The sequence below is a fragment of the Coffea arabica genome, chromosome 11c, assembly GCF_036785885.1.
Source record: "Coffea arabica cultivar ET-39 chromosome 11c, Coffea Arabica ET-39 HiFi, whole genome shotgun sequence".
Lineage (NCBI taxonomy): Eukaryota > Viridiplantae > Streptophyta > Magnoliopsida > Gentianales > Rubiaceae > Coffea > Coffea arabica.
In genome coordinates, this window is record NC_092330.1 from 28,785,579 (window position 1) to 28,803,840 (window position 18,262).

Consider the following 18,262-nt stretch of genomic DNA (forward strand, 5'->3'; position numbering starts at 1 on the left):
GAGACCATCAAAATCAGGTTCTAAACAATTACTTCTTATTATTATTAGTTTGAATTTGTTTGCAAATATATTTCTAGAGCATGAGACTATAACTATTTTAAAGAAATTTGAAAATTGATTAGTTAATGTAATAACTAATAAATGGGTTATTTGATAAATATTTTAACTTGTGAAATGGTGCTTTTATGGATTTATAATTTATTTTTTATTTTCCTTCATTAGTTTCTTATATTGGAGTTAATGTAATGATGAATAGAGGGTCATTTGACATATATTTTAACTTTTAAATTATTCTTGTATGGATCCTTTTGTCTAATTAACTTGATTAGGTTCATATGTTGTGATTAATGATATGATATAGTAATGAATAAATAAGTCATTTAATAAATAACTTTAACTTGTGAAATAGTTCTTGGATAGATTTTATTGTACATTTAATATTTTAATTGGATTAGTACCTTATTTATTGATTTTAATTTCTTTAGCTATGGAGAGATATTTCAAGAGGAAATCAATGGAAAAAGAATCATCCAATAAAGAAGAAGCCAAGGATAATGAAAGTGCAAAAAAAGACAATAAAAGAAGTTGCATGGGGATTAACTTAGATGAATTACCTGCTGATCCAGCCCAAAGAAAAAAAATTGGGGATTATCATCCAAACCTTCAAGATGAAATTCGGAGATATTACTTACAAAAGGGACCATGTCAACTTCGTGAGCATGTTTTTCCACAAAGAAAGATAGGAAAAAAGATGCGTCGATTTGTTCGCGGCTGGTTTGATGATTACAAGAATTGGTTAGAATATAGTATTGAAAAAGATGCCGCTTATTGCTTATGTTGTTATCTATATAGACCAGATGTGGGCGAACAATCTGGTGGTGATAGTTTCATTAAGGAAGGATTCACAAATTGGAAAAAAAAGGATAGATTTGATGTTCATGTTGGTGGTCCTAATAGCGCATACAATCTGAGGTGGAGTAAATGTCAAAGTTTATTAAATCAAAATCAGCACATCGAAGTGGCATTTTTTAAGTAATCAGAGAAAATGAAGACTGAGTATCGGACTCGTTTATTAGCCTCAATAGTTTGTGCTAGATTTCTCCTACACCAAGGTTTGGCTTTTCGTGGTCATGATGAATCTGATATCTCTGAAAATCAGGGAAATTTTCTTGAGCTTTTGCACTTCCTTGCGAGATAATGATGATATAAAAAAGGTTGTTCTTGAAAATGTCCCCAAAAACTCATTGCTCCAGATATTCAAAAGGATATTTCAAATGCTTTGACAAGTGAGACTACAAGCATTATTGTAAATGACATTGGACATGGATTGTTTGCTATTTTATGTGATGAATCTCGTGATGCATCAACAAAGGAGCAATTAGCAGTTGTTATTCGTTACGTGGATTCACATGGATATGTGATTGAGCATTTTCTTGGTATTCTACATTTAAGAGATACTACTGCTCTTTCACTTAAGAAAGCAATTGATGTTTTATTTTCAAAGCAGGGTTTGAGCATATCACAAATCCATGGTCAAGGTTATGATGGTGCTAGTAACATGCGAGGTGAATACAATGGTTTAAAAACTTTGATCATGAAGGAAAATGGTTTTGCATATTATATTCATTGTTTTGCACATCAGCTGCAATTGTCACTTGTAAGGGTTGCAAAGAAACATGTCCAAGTCTCTTCTATGTATAATACATTGTCTACCTTAGTGCATGTTCTTGAAGGTTCATCTAAAAGACAAGAAATTCTTAAAGAACAATGCCTTAAGAAAGTCGTCGATGATCTAATGACTGGAGATCTTGTGAGTGGTCGAGGCTTAAATCAAGAAACTAGCCTTCAAAGAGCTTGTGATACATGTTGGGGTTCACATTTTGGCTCGTTGTTAAAGTTGGTTCTTATGTATGATTCTGTAATAGATGTTCTTTTGATAATTGAAAATGATGGTCTGGTGGAGTAAAAAGGTCGAGCATATGAACTTCTTAATTCTTTGCAATCTTTTGAATTTGTAATCATTTTACACTTGATGAAGAAAATCATGGGAATAACGAATGCACTATTTGAAGCATTACAAAGGAAGGATCAAGATATTGTGAATGCTATGGGTTAGGTCAAAGTTTCCAAGCAAAAATTACAAGCTACTAGGGATGATGGATGGGATTTTTTACTTGATGAAGTTTGTTTGTTTTGTGAAAAACATGAGATCATCATTCCAAAAATGAATGAAATATTCATTACTAGTGGGAGATCTCGAAGAAAAGTTCAGCAAATTACAAACCTTCACCACTATCGAGTTGAGCTATTTTGTGCTATGATAGATTTACAACTCCAAGAACTCAACAATCGTTTCAATGAAATCAATATGGAGTTGCTTCTTTGTTTGGCATGCTTGAACCCAAGTGATTCCTTTGCAGCATTTGATTAGAACAAGTTGATTCATCTTGCAGAACATTATCCTTGTGAGTTTTCTAAGTTGGATATTCTTGCACTTGACACTGAATTGGATACTTATATTAATAACTTGAAATTAGCTAAGGAATTTCTCGATTTAAGAAAAAATCTCTGATCTAGCTCAAAGGTTGGTAGAGACTAAGAGAGATATTGTGTATCCATTGGTTTATATGCTCTTTAAGTTGGCTTTGATTTTGCCTATTGCTACAGTTACAGTAGAAAGGGCTTTTTCAGCTATGAATATAGTGAAAAATCGGTTACAAAATAGAATGGGAGACACTTGGATGAATGATTGTTTAGTTACTTATATTGAGAAAAATATACTTCATGAAGTTGAAAATGAGAAAGTTGTAAACCGTTATCAAAATATGAAAACTCATCGTGAACAATTGTAAATAGTTTAGTTTGTTTTGGAAATAAAATTATTATTACATTAATAATTTTGAGTTTGTCTTTTTATTATTTTTCATGGAATATACATATCATTTGTACTTGTTGGTGAATTTATTTATTTTTTTGCTTAAAAAATTAGAAAAAGAATAGTTAAAAAATTTTAGTGTTATTTTTGCCCCTACTAAGATTTTTTTCTAGCTCCGCCATTGATTGAACTCGCCAAACAAAATCTTTAACCACAAGGCTTTTTTTATTGTTTCAATCACAGCCATATATTCTGCGTCCATAGTAGATAAGGTTACAACAAGTTGTAAAGTAACTTTTCAACTAGCTACACAACTACCACTGCAAAATACATAATCTGGAAGTGATATTTTTCTATCAAGATCACCGGCATAGTTAGAGTCCACAAAATCAATCAAAGTGTCATAATTTCTCCCAATTCTAAGCAACTATTTGAATTTTCTCGCAAGTATTTGAGAATCCAGTTCACAACCTACCAATATGCTTTTCCAGGATAAGACATATATCTAATAACAACATTGATTGCTTGTGCAATATCTGGATGGATACAAACCATCACATACATAATATTGTCAACTACACTGGAATAAGAAACCAATGCCATATAATCTTCCTCTTCAACTATGGTAACTGAGTAACAGATAGACAAAAATAACTAATAAGAGAAGCAATCACAGATTTAGCATTTTTCATGCCAAATTTCTCGAGGACTTTATCAAAATAATTTTTCTGGGTCAAGAATAGTTTTACAATTCCTCAATTTCTCTTGATCTCCATGCAAAAAATTCTTTTAGCTGCTCTCAAATGTTTCATGTCAAATTCACTACTTAACTGTAATTTTAAAGTGTGGATTTTTGACAAATTTTTAGCGGTGATGAGTATGTCATCAACATAAAACAACAAATAATCCATATAAGGATTTCTTTAACAAATAAACATAGTGTTCTTTAACTATCATACATATTCCTTGAATAATCATAACACAATATGAAAGAATCAAAGCTCTTATACTACTATGTTGGAAACTGCTTCAATCCATATAAGGATTTCTTTAGCAAGCAAATATAGTGTTCCTTTCCTTTAATTTCAAATTCCTGAGGTTACTTCATATAAATTTTCTTTTCAAGTTCATCATGTAAGAAAACTGTCTTAACATCAAACTACTCCGAGTCCAAATCATACTTGACAATTAAATCAGGCAAAACATGAATAGAATTATATTTAATAACAGGTGAAAATACATTATTAAATCAACATCGTGTACTTGACTATATCTTTTTGCAGCCAATCATGCTTTGTGCCCTATATTTTCAACCCCTGGAATACATTTTTTCTTCTTAAAAACTCATTTGCATTGAACAGTTTTTTTATCTGAAGGCGGTTTCACAAGAATGCAAGTTTCAATTCGGTGGAGTGATTCAATTTATATGCAAAATCAATCACTTCGTAAAATCATCGCAAGAGATTGCCTCTGAATAGGTAGTAGGTTCACCAATTCCATCATTTTCTTTTGCAACAGACAAAGTATATACAACCAAATCTGCATATTTTTGTAGTCTTCAAATATCCCTCCTTGGTCTATCTTTGACTATGGAAAGTTGCTCTTCTTCTGAATTATTTTCATCAGTAGGTTCAAGTGCATTTACTGATATTTATTGAATAGAAAGATCAGGACTATCAATCTCAAACTCTACTTGCTTCTACATACTATCATCTGCATAACAAGAATTAGAAAATTTCTTCTTGAAAGATAACATAGAGAATTTATAAAAAATAACATATTTACTGATCATAAATTTAAAAGTTTAGGATTAGAACACTACAACCTATACCCTTTTATTCCAAAAGCATACTCAAGAAAAATACATTTTTTAGTTTGAAACTCCAATTTTCATCATTGACATGCAGGTATATTGGACAACAAAAAACTTTTAAATCAAAATAATCAGCAGGAGTACTTGACCATATTTTCTCAGGAGTTTTGAAATCAAGAGCTACAGAAGGAGCACAGTTGACAATGTAACAAGTCATAGAGATCGTTTTTGTCCAAAAGTCCTTTGTCAACCCTTCATTAGAGATTATGCACCTTTCTCTATCCAAAATTATTTTGTTCATATGTTTGACCATACCATTTTGTTGAAATTTCATCCTGACAGTGTGGTATCGAATAATTCCTTCATTCTTGCAAAACTCATCCAATTCACCTTTGCAAAATTTCGTGTCATTATCTGTTCTAAACCGCTTGATCTGTCTACTTATCTGTTTTTCAATCAAAACTTTCTATTGCTTGAAAGTGAGGTAAACATCATTCTTTTATTTAATAAAATAAACTCAAACTTTTCTTGAATAATTATCAATGAAAGTCAACATATACTTGATACCACTCTTAGAAAGAATACGAGTTAGACCCCATAAATCTGAATGAATATAATCTTGAATGACACCACCAATTTTGTCTTATGAATTGCTAGTGAAACGAAACTAACTCTTTTTTGTTTCTCAAAAACACATTGTTCATAGAATTACAATGGCTCAAGACTCTGATCGCAAAAAAGTCCCATTTTGCTTAGTATGCCAAAGCCTTTCTCGCTCATATATCTCAAACGCATATGCCATAATTTGGTGATATCAAAATCAGATAAAGATGATGACAAAACTGCAATCAAACTTGTGATAGTAGATCCTTACAATACAAACAAATACCAGACTTGTGAGCTTTCAAAACAACAAAAGCACTTTTAGAAACCTTTATAATGTAGTTTTTAATTGTGTATTTGCACCTACGAAACTCCAAAGTGCCCAAAGAGATGAGATTCTTTTCCAAATCCGGAACATCTCTAACATTAGTGAGTGTCCTCACAATACCATCATGCATTTTAATTCGGACTGTACTCTTACCAACAACATTACAGATAGCATTATTTTCCATCAAAATAATTTTGCCATTATAAGGTTCATAAGTTAAAAACAAATTTTTATTGGGACACACATGATAAAAACACCTTGAATCTAAAATCTATTCATTTTTAGACCTTGTCCTGTCATCAGTCACAAAAAAAATATTTTCATCATTCTCAGATGCAACAAGAGTTTTGGCAGTTTCAGTATTTTTCTCATCAGGTTTCCCCTTTTGATTTAATCTATTTTTTAATTTAAAGCAATTTGCCTTAATGTGTCCTATTTTGTGACAATAATTGCATTCCAAATTCCTATATCTGAATTTAGATTTAGATTTAGATCTACTAATGTCAAATTCTCTCTTATCAGTTCTGCTCCTAGCAACCAAGCCTTCCGCCTGACCTTCATTAATTTTTTTGATAATATTCTTGTCTATCTGCTACTTAGATTTTAATGTAGATTTAATTTTTCAATATAAAATTATTTCTTGTTCATAAATCATAGTGTTACGAAAATATTTAAAGGACTGAAGAAAGGAGCACAAAAGTAACAGAACTTGATCCTCATTACCAATTTTTGAGTCTATATTCTCCATATTCATAATAATTAAATCAAATTTATCAAGATGTGAGAGTATAGATGTACCTTCAGTCATCCGAAACATCTACAGACTTTTTTTTTTAAAATAAAAGTGATTCTCAACTTTCTTCTTCATATACAAAGTTTTAAACTTGTCCCACATAGTCTTAGTTGAAATTTCAATGGCTACCTCCTGCAAAATTTTGCCAGAGAGATTTAAGATAGTACTAGATCTAGTCTTCTTATTCATCTCAATACAATTTGTATCTGTCACACTCTGGCTTTTTCTCGACTCCCTGTATCACTAAATCAACTTCGTCTTGAACCAAAATAGCTTCCATCTTGAGCTGCCACATCCCGAAGTTGACATTCTTGTATAAATTTCTCGACAACAGTCTTTGTTATTGTCATTGTTACCACAGAACCCAAAGTTTTCAAAGAAATTCTGATACCAATTTGTTAAGTCTAATCCCAAGAAATTGACAAAAGTTTTCTTGAAAATCCCAAAAGACAAATAATAAAATAAAAATAAATAAAATAAAAACACAAATTTATGTGGTTCGATCAAATTGACATACATCTACGTACAGAAGAGAAGCAGAATTCCACTATGAAGAAGAGAGTACAAAAAATACCTTGGAAAAGTGTGCTTAAACACAAAAAATACCTAATATTAAAACACAAGAAAGCCCAAAATATTTTTGCTTAACAAAGGTTTAATGACCCAAAAGTCTAAATACTCTCACTAAATCTTTCTTGATTTGGTGCGTACTTAATTTTATTATAGGTCCAGGCAAAGAATCCATTGTATAAAGAATGACATGAGACAAAGCCACACATAACAACAAGTAACTAATATTTTGGTTTCTATGGACCTTTGCTTGGGTATAAATACTGGTCTCACTATGTAAAAGTGTAGTGAGTATAATCATTAGAATGACTATGTAAAAAAAAGGATCGAGTAGGAAAAATATCAATGATTTGTTTGTGCTTGAAATTAGTAGTACATTGTGTGTTTAGCAGAAGATTTTTGTTTTTAAAAAATAAAGTTCTTTGCTACGCTTTGTGACTTAGTCTTTTTCCCAACTTTAATCAAACAATATATCCATTTGGTTTTATCTTTGTTTTAAAGTTGTTTCATATGTCTTATACTATTTGTCTGGGTCGAGGACAGATAGAATGAATGCTCAACATTGGGCTATTGCACTTTTTTTTTTCATAACTTATGATTGGGATCCAATTCTTTTTGCACAATATGAAATTACTCATGATTTGCATATCATTGCCCAAGTCTTTTTCCAATCAGAATCTACAACAAAAACTTCTACTTCCAAACAAATAGCTGCTATTTTAGAATACACTTAATAATTATTTATACTTTAAAACAAAAAATTGCATGAGCCTAACTTTTCTCCTAAACTAGCATCTTCACACGCAACTGTGAGGCAGATCATGAAGGCCAAAAGGAAGGCAAGTATAGTATTGTCAAGGCATATGCTACTGAGGCATTAGTTCACATTCTAATGGCAATCACGACTGCAGAAACCAATGAAAAAATTCCATACCTTTATGCTACTGTCCTACAGTATGCTAAGAAGGATGAATTTTCAGTCCATCAACCAAAAAACTACTTGATACCATTGCTGAATCTTCTACTAATGCAACCAAAATGCCACCTCCAGTGACCAAAGTGAAGAGAGCCTTAGTTTTTCAAATTGTGACTCTTGAAACTGGTTCAAATTCTGCTGAAGTTGACACACCCGCTTCATTGTCCACAATGCACCCTCAACTTTCGCTCCAGCTAATCTTGCACAAGGAAGTCCTTTGAAGACGTAGCGTGATAACAAACACTAAACTTGCTTGTGATGTGTGCACGAGTCTCGGCCCACGCAATGACCCAATCCGAGTCCCATTGGGTCCAGTCACGCGTGCACGGGCCAAACTCTTCAAAGAATCACTCCAATTTATGGTTACAGTTGTCCAAGACCAACATGGAGTTCACAAAGATATTGAGGGCTTGGAGAGAGACAATCGAGTCATTTACACCATGATCCAAGCCCACGAAGAGTCAAGCGGGCCACCAAGAGAATAAGGCCTTAGGCCCCATCAATTAGTTAGCAATTAGTTAATGATTAAGTAAGAGCATGGGCCGGCCCATCTTGTTCCAAGAACATGGGCCGACTTTTTTCTTTTCCTAGCCTTTAGGGTTTTAGTCACTTTAGCCTATAAATAGGCTTGCTTTGTAAGGTTTAAGGGTCAGAACTTTTATCAATAAAATTGTCTTATTTTCGTTCCTTCCTCTAAGAAGAGTGTTCGAGCCTTTTACTTGCTTTGGCAAGGGTTTTGAGCAATCTTGCGTCTCGTCGTAGATTGTTCTACCGACCTATCCCGTGGAGTAGTCACCTTCATTGGAGTCGTCGTACTACCGTCTTGAATCCAATCGTGTCGTCCGTTTGGTTCTAGATCCCGCAATTTCAAGCGTTGGACATCCTTGTTAGATCCTTGGGCAAAAGTGCTACGTGTCTCAAAACAAGTCGATCGAGGAACGTATCAGTTGGCTTCAGAGCTTTGGTAGAGGTATCTTTCATTATATCATTATTTTTCGTAGTTGTGTCGTAGGGTCTTTGTGTTTTGTCCGCTGCCTTGTTAAAAAAAAAAAAAAAAAAGGTCACTGTTCACCATTACTGTTCACCGACACTGTTCATCGCACTGTTCACAGACACTGTTCATGGTTACTGTTCATCCCGAATACAAATCTGTCCAGCCTTATTGTTTGTGTTATCCAACTTGTTTACTTGGTTTTCAAATCTGGATTTTGGCAAAACTTGTTGGAATTTTGTGAATCTTGAAGAGAATTTACAATAATCTTGAATTTCTTGAATTCTTGACCACAATCTTGAAATTTCTGAAGTTCCTAACAACTTCCTTGAAAGTTCTTGAAAGATCTTGGAGTTCTTGGTAGTTATTATTTGTGGACTTCCTTGTTTTGTGTCGTGGTTGATAGTTGTAGTCAAGAAAAAAAAAACAGAAAACAAAAACAAAAAAAAAAGAAAGAAAAGAGCAATCGGTTGGCAAGAGAAAAAAAAAAGGAAAGGAAAGAAAGGGGCAATCGAATTGTTTTGAATAGGGAACCAAATCTGATTTGTGCAATCTTTCTTGGAGTAGAATTTGGACGTTACCAAAAGTTGTTTCAAGAAGATTACCAAAGGTTGTTTCAAGAAAGTTACCAAAAGTTATTTCAAGAAAATTACCAAAAGTTGTTTCATGAAGGTTACCAAAAGTTGTTCAAGAGAAAAAGGATTTTCAAAAGGTTTCCAAAAACTAACTTGTTTCCAAAATCAATTAGGAAACTAAGTAAAGCACTTGGATAACTGTTTGTACTTATTTGGACACTCTCTCTCCTACCTTTTTAGGAAACTTTCCTAAAGTCTCTCATCTATTTTTAGGAAACTTTCCTAAATTCTCTCATCCATTTTTAGGAAATTTTCCTAAACTCTCTCATCCATATTTTTTTTTGAAAACTTTCCTAAAATCTCTCATCTATTTTTAGGAAACTTTCCTAAATTTTCTCATCCATTTTTTGGAAACTTTCCTAAATTCTCTCATCCATTTTTAGGACCTTTCCTATATTCTCTCATCCACTTTAGAAAATTCTCCTATATTCTCTCATCCACTTTAGGAAACTCTCCTATATTTTCTCCTAATTTTTAGGAACACTTCCCTACACTTTCTCCTACATCTCCGTGATTACTCTTGAGGAAGAAGTTGGTGACAACTATTTGGGCTTGAGCAGCATTTCTCACCTACCTAAACCGACAGGTAAAGGCATTAGGTAAGATCATTAGAGTGCTTTGAGCGAACATACGAGGATGAGTGATACACGAGAGTAGAGTGTACATGCGTGAGTTTGTGTGTGGGAGGAAAATTCCTTTTCTCTGCTAACCATTTTTGCAGGTCACGCAATCATGCCTAGCAGAGTTGTTTCTTACTCATACAACCAAGAATTCTTGGAGAATGAGCCTCTCAAGAGGAGGGGTTCCAAGCGGCCTACTTCCAAGCACAGTTCCATGGAATCTAGTTCACAACGTGGGTATCATTCACTCCGGGAGGAGATGCAACGCCACCGTGCTTTGTGTGTATATGAAAGTTATAAACAAGATTGTGATGAGTATGAGAATGAGCAAAGCAGTTTGCGTAAAGCATCTAAATTGAGGTCAACTTCAAGCAAACGAGGTTCATCTAAGAAGTGTCTTGACAATCAAGACGAGGAGTTTGAGAATTCTCGAATTGAATCAAAGCTTCGTGAAGCAAAGAATGAATTCCGAAGTCGGACTAAAACATTGGTTGATTCTATGATTGAAAGACTTAGCCAAGTGTTGGATTCCCATTTGGAGCAACTTAATCATGTGTCAACCGGTGGTGATAAAGGGAAAAGTCATCCTAGTCCCTCGTTGATTGAAGAGCCAAATATGAATGAGTTACAATTGAGCCATGAACATGAGATAGACAATGAAAATCAAACCTCATGTACAATGAGTGAGCAATGGCCCGAGAAGAATGGAGTGGAAAAAGACAAGAATAATTTGGCCTTAGTGAATAGTAGCAAGGAGGAGTTGGCCGTGTTTACAAAAGCTGAAAATGTGAACATTTTGTTTGCTAACCGGCTAACATGTGTTTTGCTTAGTACCTCTTCTTTTATGCAGGTTAAACAAAGTCAAGTAGAGTTGGTCATGGCATGTTCCATCCCGAAGTCACTTGGACACTTTGTGAGTTTCCATGGAGTTTGTCTTCTATGAACTCAATCTCTTTGGTATCAATTTGTGGAACAATGTCCATTCAAGTCTGTCCGCGCCATTGGAGGATTCATTCGAGCTCATCTTAAAGGGGAAATTCCAGATTCTACTTCTTGTTCTTTACCTATGGTTCATTCATCACCTTTGCCTTATTTTGAGCATGTTACTAGTACTAACTCTTGTTGCTCTTACGTAGGTGTTGATGAGAAGTGTAAAGAACTAGCACTGGAATCTCAAGTTGAATCAATCGGTGGAAGGAATATTGAAGTGTCAAAGGAAGTTTTCTCATTTAAATCTTGTTCTACACCTTCTTACCATTTAATTAATAATGTACCCTTAGTTCTTTACCTGATTTCTGAATTGTTTCAAGTTGAAGGTTATTTTGTTTTCGTAGGTTGTAACGCTGTCCACAATTTTTCAACTATGGTTAAGGACGTGCAACCCGATTTCGTGCTTATTCCTGCTGAAAGTGGTGCACGTTCATGCTTCTTCCCGCGTCCACAAGCTGGCTACCATGAGCTGACTTTACCAACTCCAACTTGCACAAATTCATGCGATTCGTATGGAGTGCGCGTCACTTCATTGCTGCCACTTATGTCAGGTGACAATATGACAATCCATGGCCAAAGGTTGATTAGAGAGCTTTGGATTAATACTTGGAAGTTTCGCGAGCCTTACACAAGCTCTTTCCTATCTTGGCGTATGTCCTTGTTTGAGAGCCTCATGAAGCTGACCAAACGGCATTTAACTTAGCTCATGACCTTTCATTTGTTCCCAACGTGGCTGACCTCCAAATGCACTATCGATTTGAGTTATCATACTACTAACTCTTGTTAGTATCATCCATCCCCATCTAGATTTGAGGACAAATCCTTCTCAAGAGGAGGGGACTGACGTGTGCACGAGTCTCGGCCCACGCAATGACCCAGTCTGAGTCCCATTGGGCCCAATCACGCGTGCACGGGCCAAACTCTTCAAAGAATCACTCCAAGTTCTGGTTAGAGTTGTCCAAGACCAACATGGAGTTCACAAAGATATTGAGGGCTTGGAGAGAGACAATCGAGTCATTTACACCATGATCCAAACCCACGAAGAGTTAAGTGGGCCACCAAGAGAATAAGGCCTTAGGCCCTAGCAATTAGTTAGCAATTAGTTAATGATTAAATAAGAGCATGGGCCGGCCCATCTTGTTCCAAGAGCATGGGCCGACTTTTTTCTTTTCCTAGCCTTTAGGGTTTTAGTCACTTTAACTTATAAATAGGCTTGCTTTGTAAGGTTTAAGGGTCAGAACTTTTATCAATAAAATTGTCTTATTTTCGTTCCTTCCTCTAAGAAGAGTGTTCGAACCTTTTATTTGCTTTGGCAAGGGTTTTGAGCAATCTTGCATCTCGTCGTAGATTGTTCTACCGACCTATCCCGTGGAGTAGTCACCTTCATTGGAGTCGTCGTACTACCGTCTTGAATTCAATCGTGTCGTCCGTTTGGTTCTAGATCCCGCAATTCCAAGCGTTGGACATTCTCGCTAGATCCTTGGGCAAACGTGTTACGTGTCTCGAAACAAGTTGATCGAGGAACGTATCATGTGGCCTTTTCATTAATCATTTGTTTGCACTTTACAATTGAATTGCTAATCTTGCATCTTTTTTTTTTTTTCCCAAAACAAACCTTTTATTCATCAAAACCAGAGCACAACGCCAAGGAACCAACCAGATCCCTACATCCTAAAAGAAAAACGAAAACTACAGAAATTTTGCATGTCCAAAGATAAGAGCCCCCTGGAGCGCTGGGGTAACTGAGACGCTGAAGTAAAAATAGAACGAAAGCCACACTCCACCCCAAACGTTGCGAGCGAATCCGCCACCATGTTCCCCTTTCGGTAGCAATGACCAAACTGATGGCCAGCAGAGGTAACCAGCCGAACAGCACGAACAACTGGCCGAATCACCGCGGGGACCCCCCAAACCCCCTTTAAGCAATTGATCAAGACCAAGCAATCGGATTCAACAAACAACTGAGAAATCCCTAAGCAGCGCCCCAGCTGAAACCCTAACAGGAGAGCCCGAGCCTCAGCCTGCAGGGAATCTAGGGGGCCAAAAGAGTCTGCAAAGGCAATAATAAGTTCCCCCCCCGAATCCCTAATCACCCTACCGCCCCCACTACCACCAACCGTAGAATAGCCGTCAGTGTTAAGCTTAAAAGCACCCTCCACAGCGAAAATCCACCTCACCACCTTAGCTATTAGCACCCTCCGAGTTGACGACAAAACCTCCAGGAAGCCCTCCCATTGGCGAGGCAAACGCGCAATCCCCGGAAAGTGGATTTGAATTAACCTTTGCAATTCAGAAATGATGGAGACCCGAACCTGAGCCCAAGAAACCTTGCGCCCCTCAAACCTGGACGTATTCCTGGCCCGCCATAGGAACCTTGCGCTAATCTTGCATCTTTTGACACAATATTGACAGCCATTAAGAATATGTCCCGTTGCACAACTTAATGGATCTCAATATGTGATATTATGTAATTGTAACTTATCATTGCACTTTATATTAGACAATCAACATGTCGTCTTCTATCTTTATAAGACTAACTTGCACTTGAGGACATCAAACAATTTGTAAAATTACTTGCCAATCTTCTATCATCTTCTGTTATTTTCTACAATGCTAACGGTTTTTTGGTTTGGTTTGGTCTTATATTGTTAAGCACTTGCTTGATTGGTAACTTATGATTTTAGGAATGCTATGTCACAAATATTACTGTTAATCTTATATGAAAAATATAGTAACAGATTTTTATTTTTTTATTTACCCTAAATAGAGGAAAAAATATATTTCTATTCATTTGATTTGGTCATTATAGGGGCCTAGGCTGTGCTTAGCACAGCCAAGAACCTCTTAGTACAAGATATATAGGAAACTACTTATATAAAATAATAGCTACCTAGCACCTACCCGTGCTGTAAAAAGTTAAAAGAACACGCAATTGCCTTTCATGGATAGAGACGCATTTCTGCTACCTACTTTCCTCTTGCATAATAGATCACCATCAAGACTAAAAGGCATAATCTTTACACCATTAACTTTGCTGCTAATGGTCATTCTCTACTTATTGTTTTATGCAATTTGGAAGAAGTAAAGCATTTTTGTCGTACTGGTATTTATGAGTTAAATGTTTTACATGTATTAGTAAAACGTGAATAACCGATAATTGAAAAAATATATATATAAATATATTTAGACGAACTCTTGATTATGTGCTTGACAATAATTACTTTTTGTATGACACTATGATTTTAAAGTCTTGCAAATGTATAAAATTATGCAGCTAGAGATCAATTTTAATCAATTTTCGTTCTTTAGTTGTATAATTTGGCCTACCATTCAAGATGGCGAAGGTGTTGCAAACAAAGGTGCCTGGAGTTTAGTGTACTAAGGTAAACCAAGTAAGTTATAACACTGGAGTCATATTACAAGTCTTGGCGCAAGCTATTTCTAGCTTCAAGCATTCATGTTTGTTTTAGTTAATACTCTTAATTATTTTCCCTTTAAAACATAATCCAAATTATCTATAACATGGACAAATAGTCAGGAATGATCGGTTATGTGAGTTATAGTAATGCTTAAAAATTTAATCAAATCTTAAAACATCTAGCAATTTAGATATACTTTCAAACCTGGGGTAATACAGTTGAGTTCTTTCCCGCCATATGCCTATCATCTGTACAACTAAAGAAAAAACAAATGGTAACTGAACAAAAGAGACCTGGCATTCATGTATATATATATATATATATATTTATTTATTTATATATGTACATACATACATACATATATATACACACACATAAGTATATATACACACACATATATGTGTATGTATGTATGTATGTATCCCACAAGCATATGTTATGCCTTAATTTTGATTGACCCTCAAATCCATGTCCATATTTTATGGAAGAATGTTAATTTTATCCTTCATAAACTGTTGAATTCCTCTCATGCAGGTTCTATGGCTCTACCAAAGTTTAAAATTTAATGTAATGTGTTAATTTAACATGTTGTATGTATTAATTTAGTTTGATACTAGTTAATTGCCTTTTTCTAAACTATTTAAATTAGTAAGTAGAAAGTATCCGATGAATAATCCAAATCTGAGAGTGATAGGTTTTAGTAACAAGAGCTAAAATACACAGGGTTACTCGATAGATTTTGGTAAAAAACTTAGATATACGTGTTAGTGTTTGATAAATAAGATTTTTAAAGATACCCGACCCGCTGTGATTCTACCTACATCCATCACTCATTTACTCCACACAACAGATACCTATCATCCATTCAATCCAAAGCACCATTTCGTCGACTTGTTTGGTTTAAATAGATGGAGTTCATAGCACATGAGCTGCACACTACATTTGCGGCGACACTTTTTTCATTTCATAGATAGAAAATAGTATAGGGTTAAATGAGACTTTAGAAAAGATTAGCAAATTAGTGATTGTAGGCGCATGTTTTCTAGAAAATATTCTCAAAACCAAAGAAGAATGAAGAAAAAATTCCTTAGAAAACTTCATAACACAAATGATCCTTGCGTTGCTAAAGTTTTTGAAAAATTAATGTAAGTATTTTAGTAAGAAAATAATTGGATTTACAATTGTAAAAGAGAAAGAAAGAAAAACTACAAAAAAACAGTCATAATAAAACTTCTATATTCGTGATGGTTAAAAAAATGAAAAGAAATTGTTTCTTAGTCGAAATGGAAATATTGAATCCCCTTTCGAAGAAATTGTATTTTCTAAAAAACTACATTTTTTTTCTTTACATGTTTGTCAATTAAATATTACATTTAAGGTTTGATGTGATTCTTTTATTCCTTTTTTTCTTTTTCTTTTTTTTTACATATAGATCAAGTTATTTTTATATTAAATACTCCTATTATCAAAATATTTATGAATCCAAGGATAATTTGTGTCATAAAATTTTTTTTTTATTCCTTAGTTTCAAAAAGATTTAGTTGCTGGACCTTTATTCATCGGAAAATTGAAACTGGTAATTATAGCATTGCGACCATGTCATTTTCATTTTATACAGCTACAATGGCGTATAATATATGCTGATTTTGAATTTTGTTGTTGCGTGTATCTTTAATTTCTGCTTTTTCTTTCCATATCTTTGCTAGGGGCCTTCTTTTGCAATCATATTGTAGTTTGATTTTAATGAATTGTATAGGTTTTAGCAAGAGATTGATTTTTATTTGATATGAACTATTTCAAAGAATTGGTGATTAATGGTAACCAAATAGGTAAGAATTATTTGTCAGGCTTGATTTGATACTTTGAATTGTGGGCATCATTCGTCTCTGGATGTAGACATCCGTATGAAATATCTAAAGTTTTTTGTCCCATCGATGAACTACTATACGCTATGTTTTGAAATTCGATGGAATTTAGAGATCAGGGGTCAATGGGTTCAATCAATTAGTCCAAGGGTCAAACTGAATAACATCATAAATATGTCATAAATACATATTAATAATATATAAAAAATTTCCCTCAAATTGGTAGTTTACGGCTTTATATATATATATTTCCTTTAAATTGGTGGTTTAAAACTTTTTGAGGAATTTAGATTTAGTCCAAAAGGACTGACTTAGAAATATAAAGAATTATCGATAGAAATTTAACTTTAAAAATGCATTGAATTAATTTGGCACTTTGTTAAAACAATGAGGGGATAAATTAAATCACTAAAGATTGTAGGGATCCAAAGCTGGAAAAAGGAAAAGAGTCACAAAATTGAAAAGTCACAAGGAAACGAGGAACTTACCGCTTGGAAGAATATGGCCCATCATCTTTGGTTTAGTCAACAGCAATGGTTGGTGAATGAATAATAATAAAAAAAAAAAAAGAAAAGTCAAGAAGTTAAAAATGTAAAAATCAGGTTCTAGCAGGTTCTAATGATTTCCGATTAAACCTGTGTTTTTTACTGAGTTTTTGACAAATACTGTTTTAACGAGACTCGGACCAGATGCCTGGCCAATTCTGATGGACCGGCATATCCGTCCGATTCGAGTTTAACAACACAAACCAAACTGTATGGATCGATGACAGCGCCGGTGATTATGTTTAGGTCTCATATTGTTTTTATCACACGTTTAAGTTGTCAAACCTTGGATATGATCTCGATGTAGCAAATATGTAACCTATCACAAGCAGCTGGGAGACTGCTTGGCGTTAAGGTTGTTAGGCATTTGGAGATAGCTGTAAAATACTGCACGTAATGGTGAACAGGAGCTTTTTTTTTTTTTTTTTTTTTAATAAATTTCTTAGCTACTGTGCCTTTTTTGTAAAGAAGCCAAATTTTTTTGCCCACCTCCTGTTAAGCAAGGATTATGATAATAGAATGTTAGGTGAGCTACGTACTTTGAATTTTGTCCAATGGATATACCAAACCTTTGTGATCCATATTCAAGATAGTTTTTAAGTTTATTTGCTTTGCCTTCGCCATATATCAATCTTTCTATTAATAAACTTAAACAAACTGAATTAATCACAGTAATCTTTCCAAAGATTGTTCTTTTTAATAGATCAGACAAATGAAAGCTAAATGTGTTTTACTCTCAGAACAAACTTAAGCAGAGATTCTAGGGCATTCGGGCACCCTTGCGCGATGCGCGAGCAATTAGTTTTTGTAAATCTACGAGCTTGTTTAGCTTGCTATTTTCTAGAGTTTTTGTAAAAAAAAAAATGTATTATAGCGATTTGATGCATGTAAAGTAAAAAGTGATTAAAAAGTGTGTTCACGGAAAATCTAAAAATATTTTTTGGGAAAAAATAGCAATTCAAACAAGACATTTTGTCCACACAACGTCCATTGCCTTAACTTTCACAACTTGAAACCTGGAAGTTTATATTTTTTTTTCCTCAAATATCACCATAGACGTTATAGCTGCAGTAGCAAGTTGGAGCAAGGTGCTAAGGAGTAGAAGAAACCGGAAGTTATACCTAACATGGGATTTGATCACAAGATAATTCTACAATATTAGTTTTCATGTTAATCTAGAGTTTTATAATGTCAAAAAGAAAAAATCAATCAACCCAGATTCCACGTTGAAAAATAAAA

At 34.3% G+C, this 18,262-nt stretch overlaps 1 protein-coding gene across 1 annotated transcript; it reads left to right on the forward strand.

Annotated features, from left to right (window-relative positions):
• Nucleotides 1–487: 487 nt before the first annotated feature.
• Nucleotides 488–1,966, forward strand: LOC113715978 (uncharacterized). Its single transcript, XM_027240281.1, has 2 exons — nt 488–977; nt 1,254–1,966. The coding sequence occupies exons 1-2, from the start codon at nt 488–490 to the stop codon at nt 1,964–1,966; spliced, it is 1,203 nt and encodes a 400-aa protein (XP_027096082.1).
• The last annotated feature ends 16,296 nt before the right edge of the window (nt 1,967–18,262 follow it).

Excerpts from the sequence above, each read along its gene's own strand:
- LOC113715978 (XM_027240281.1), top strand. The coding sequence starts at position 488 with ATGGAGAGATATTTCAAGAGGAAATCAATGGAAAAAGAATCATCCAAT. Across the intron at positions 978-1,253 it reads CGCATACAATCTGAGGTGGA|ATATTCAAAAGGATATTTCA; the intron begins GTAAATGTCAAA and ends TCATTGCTCCAG.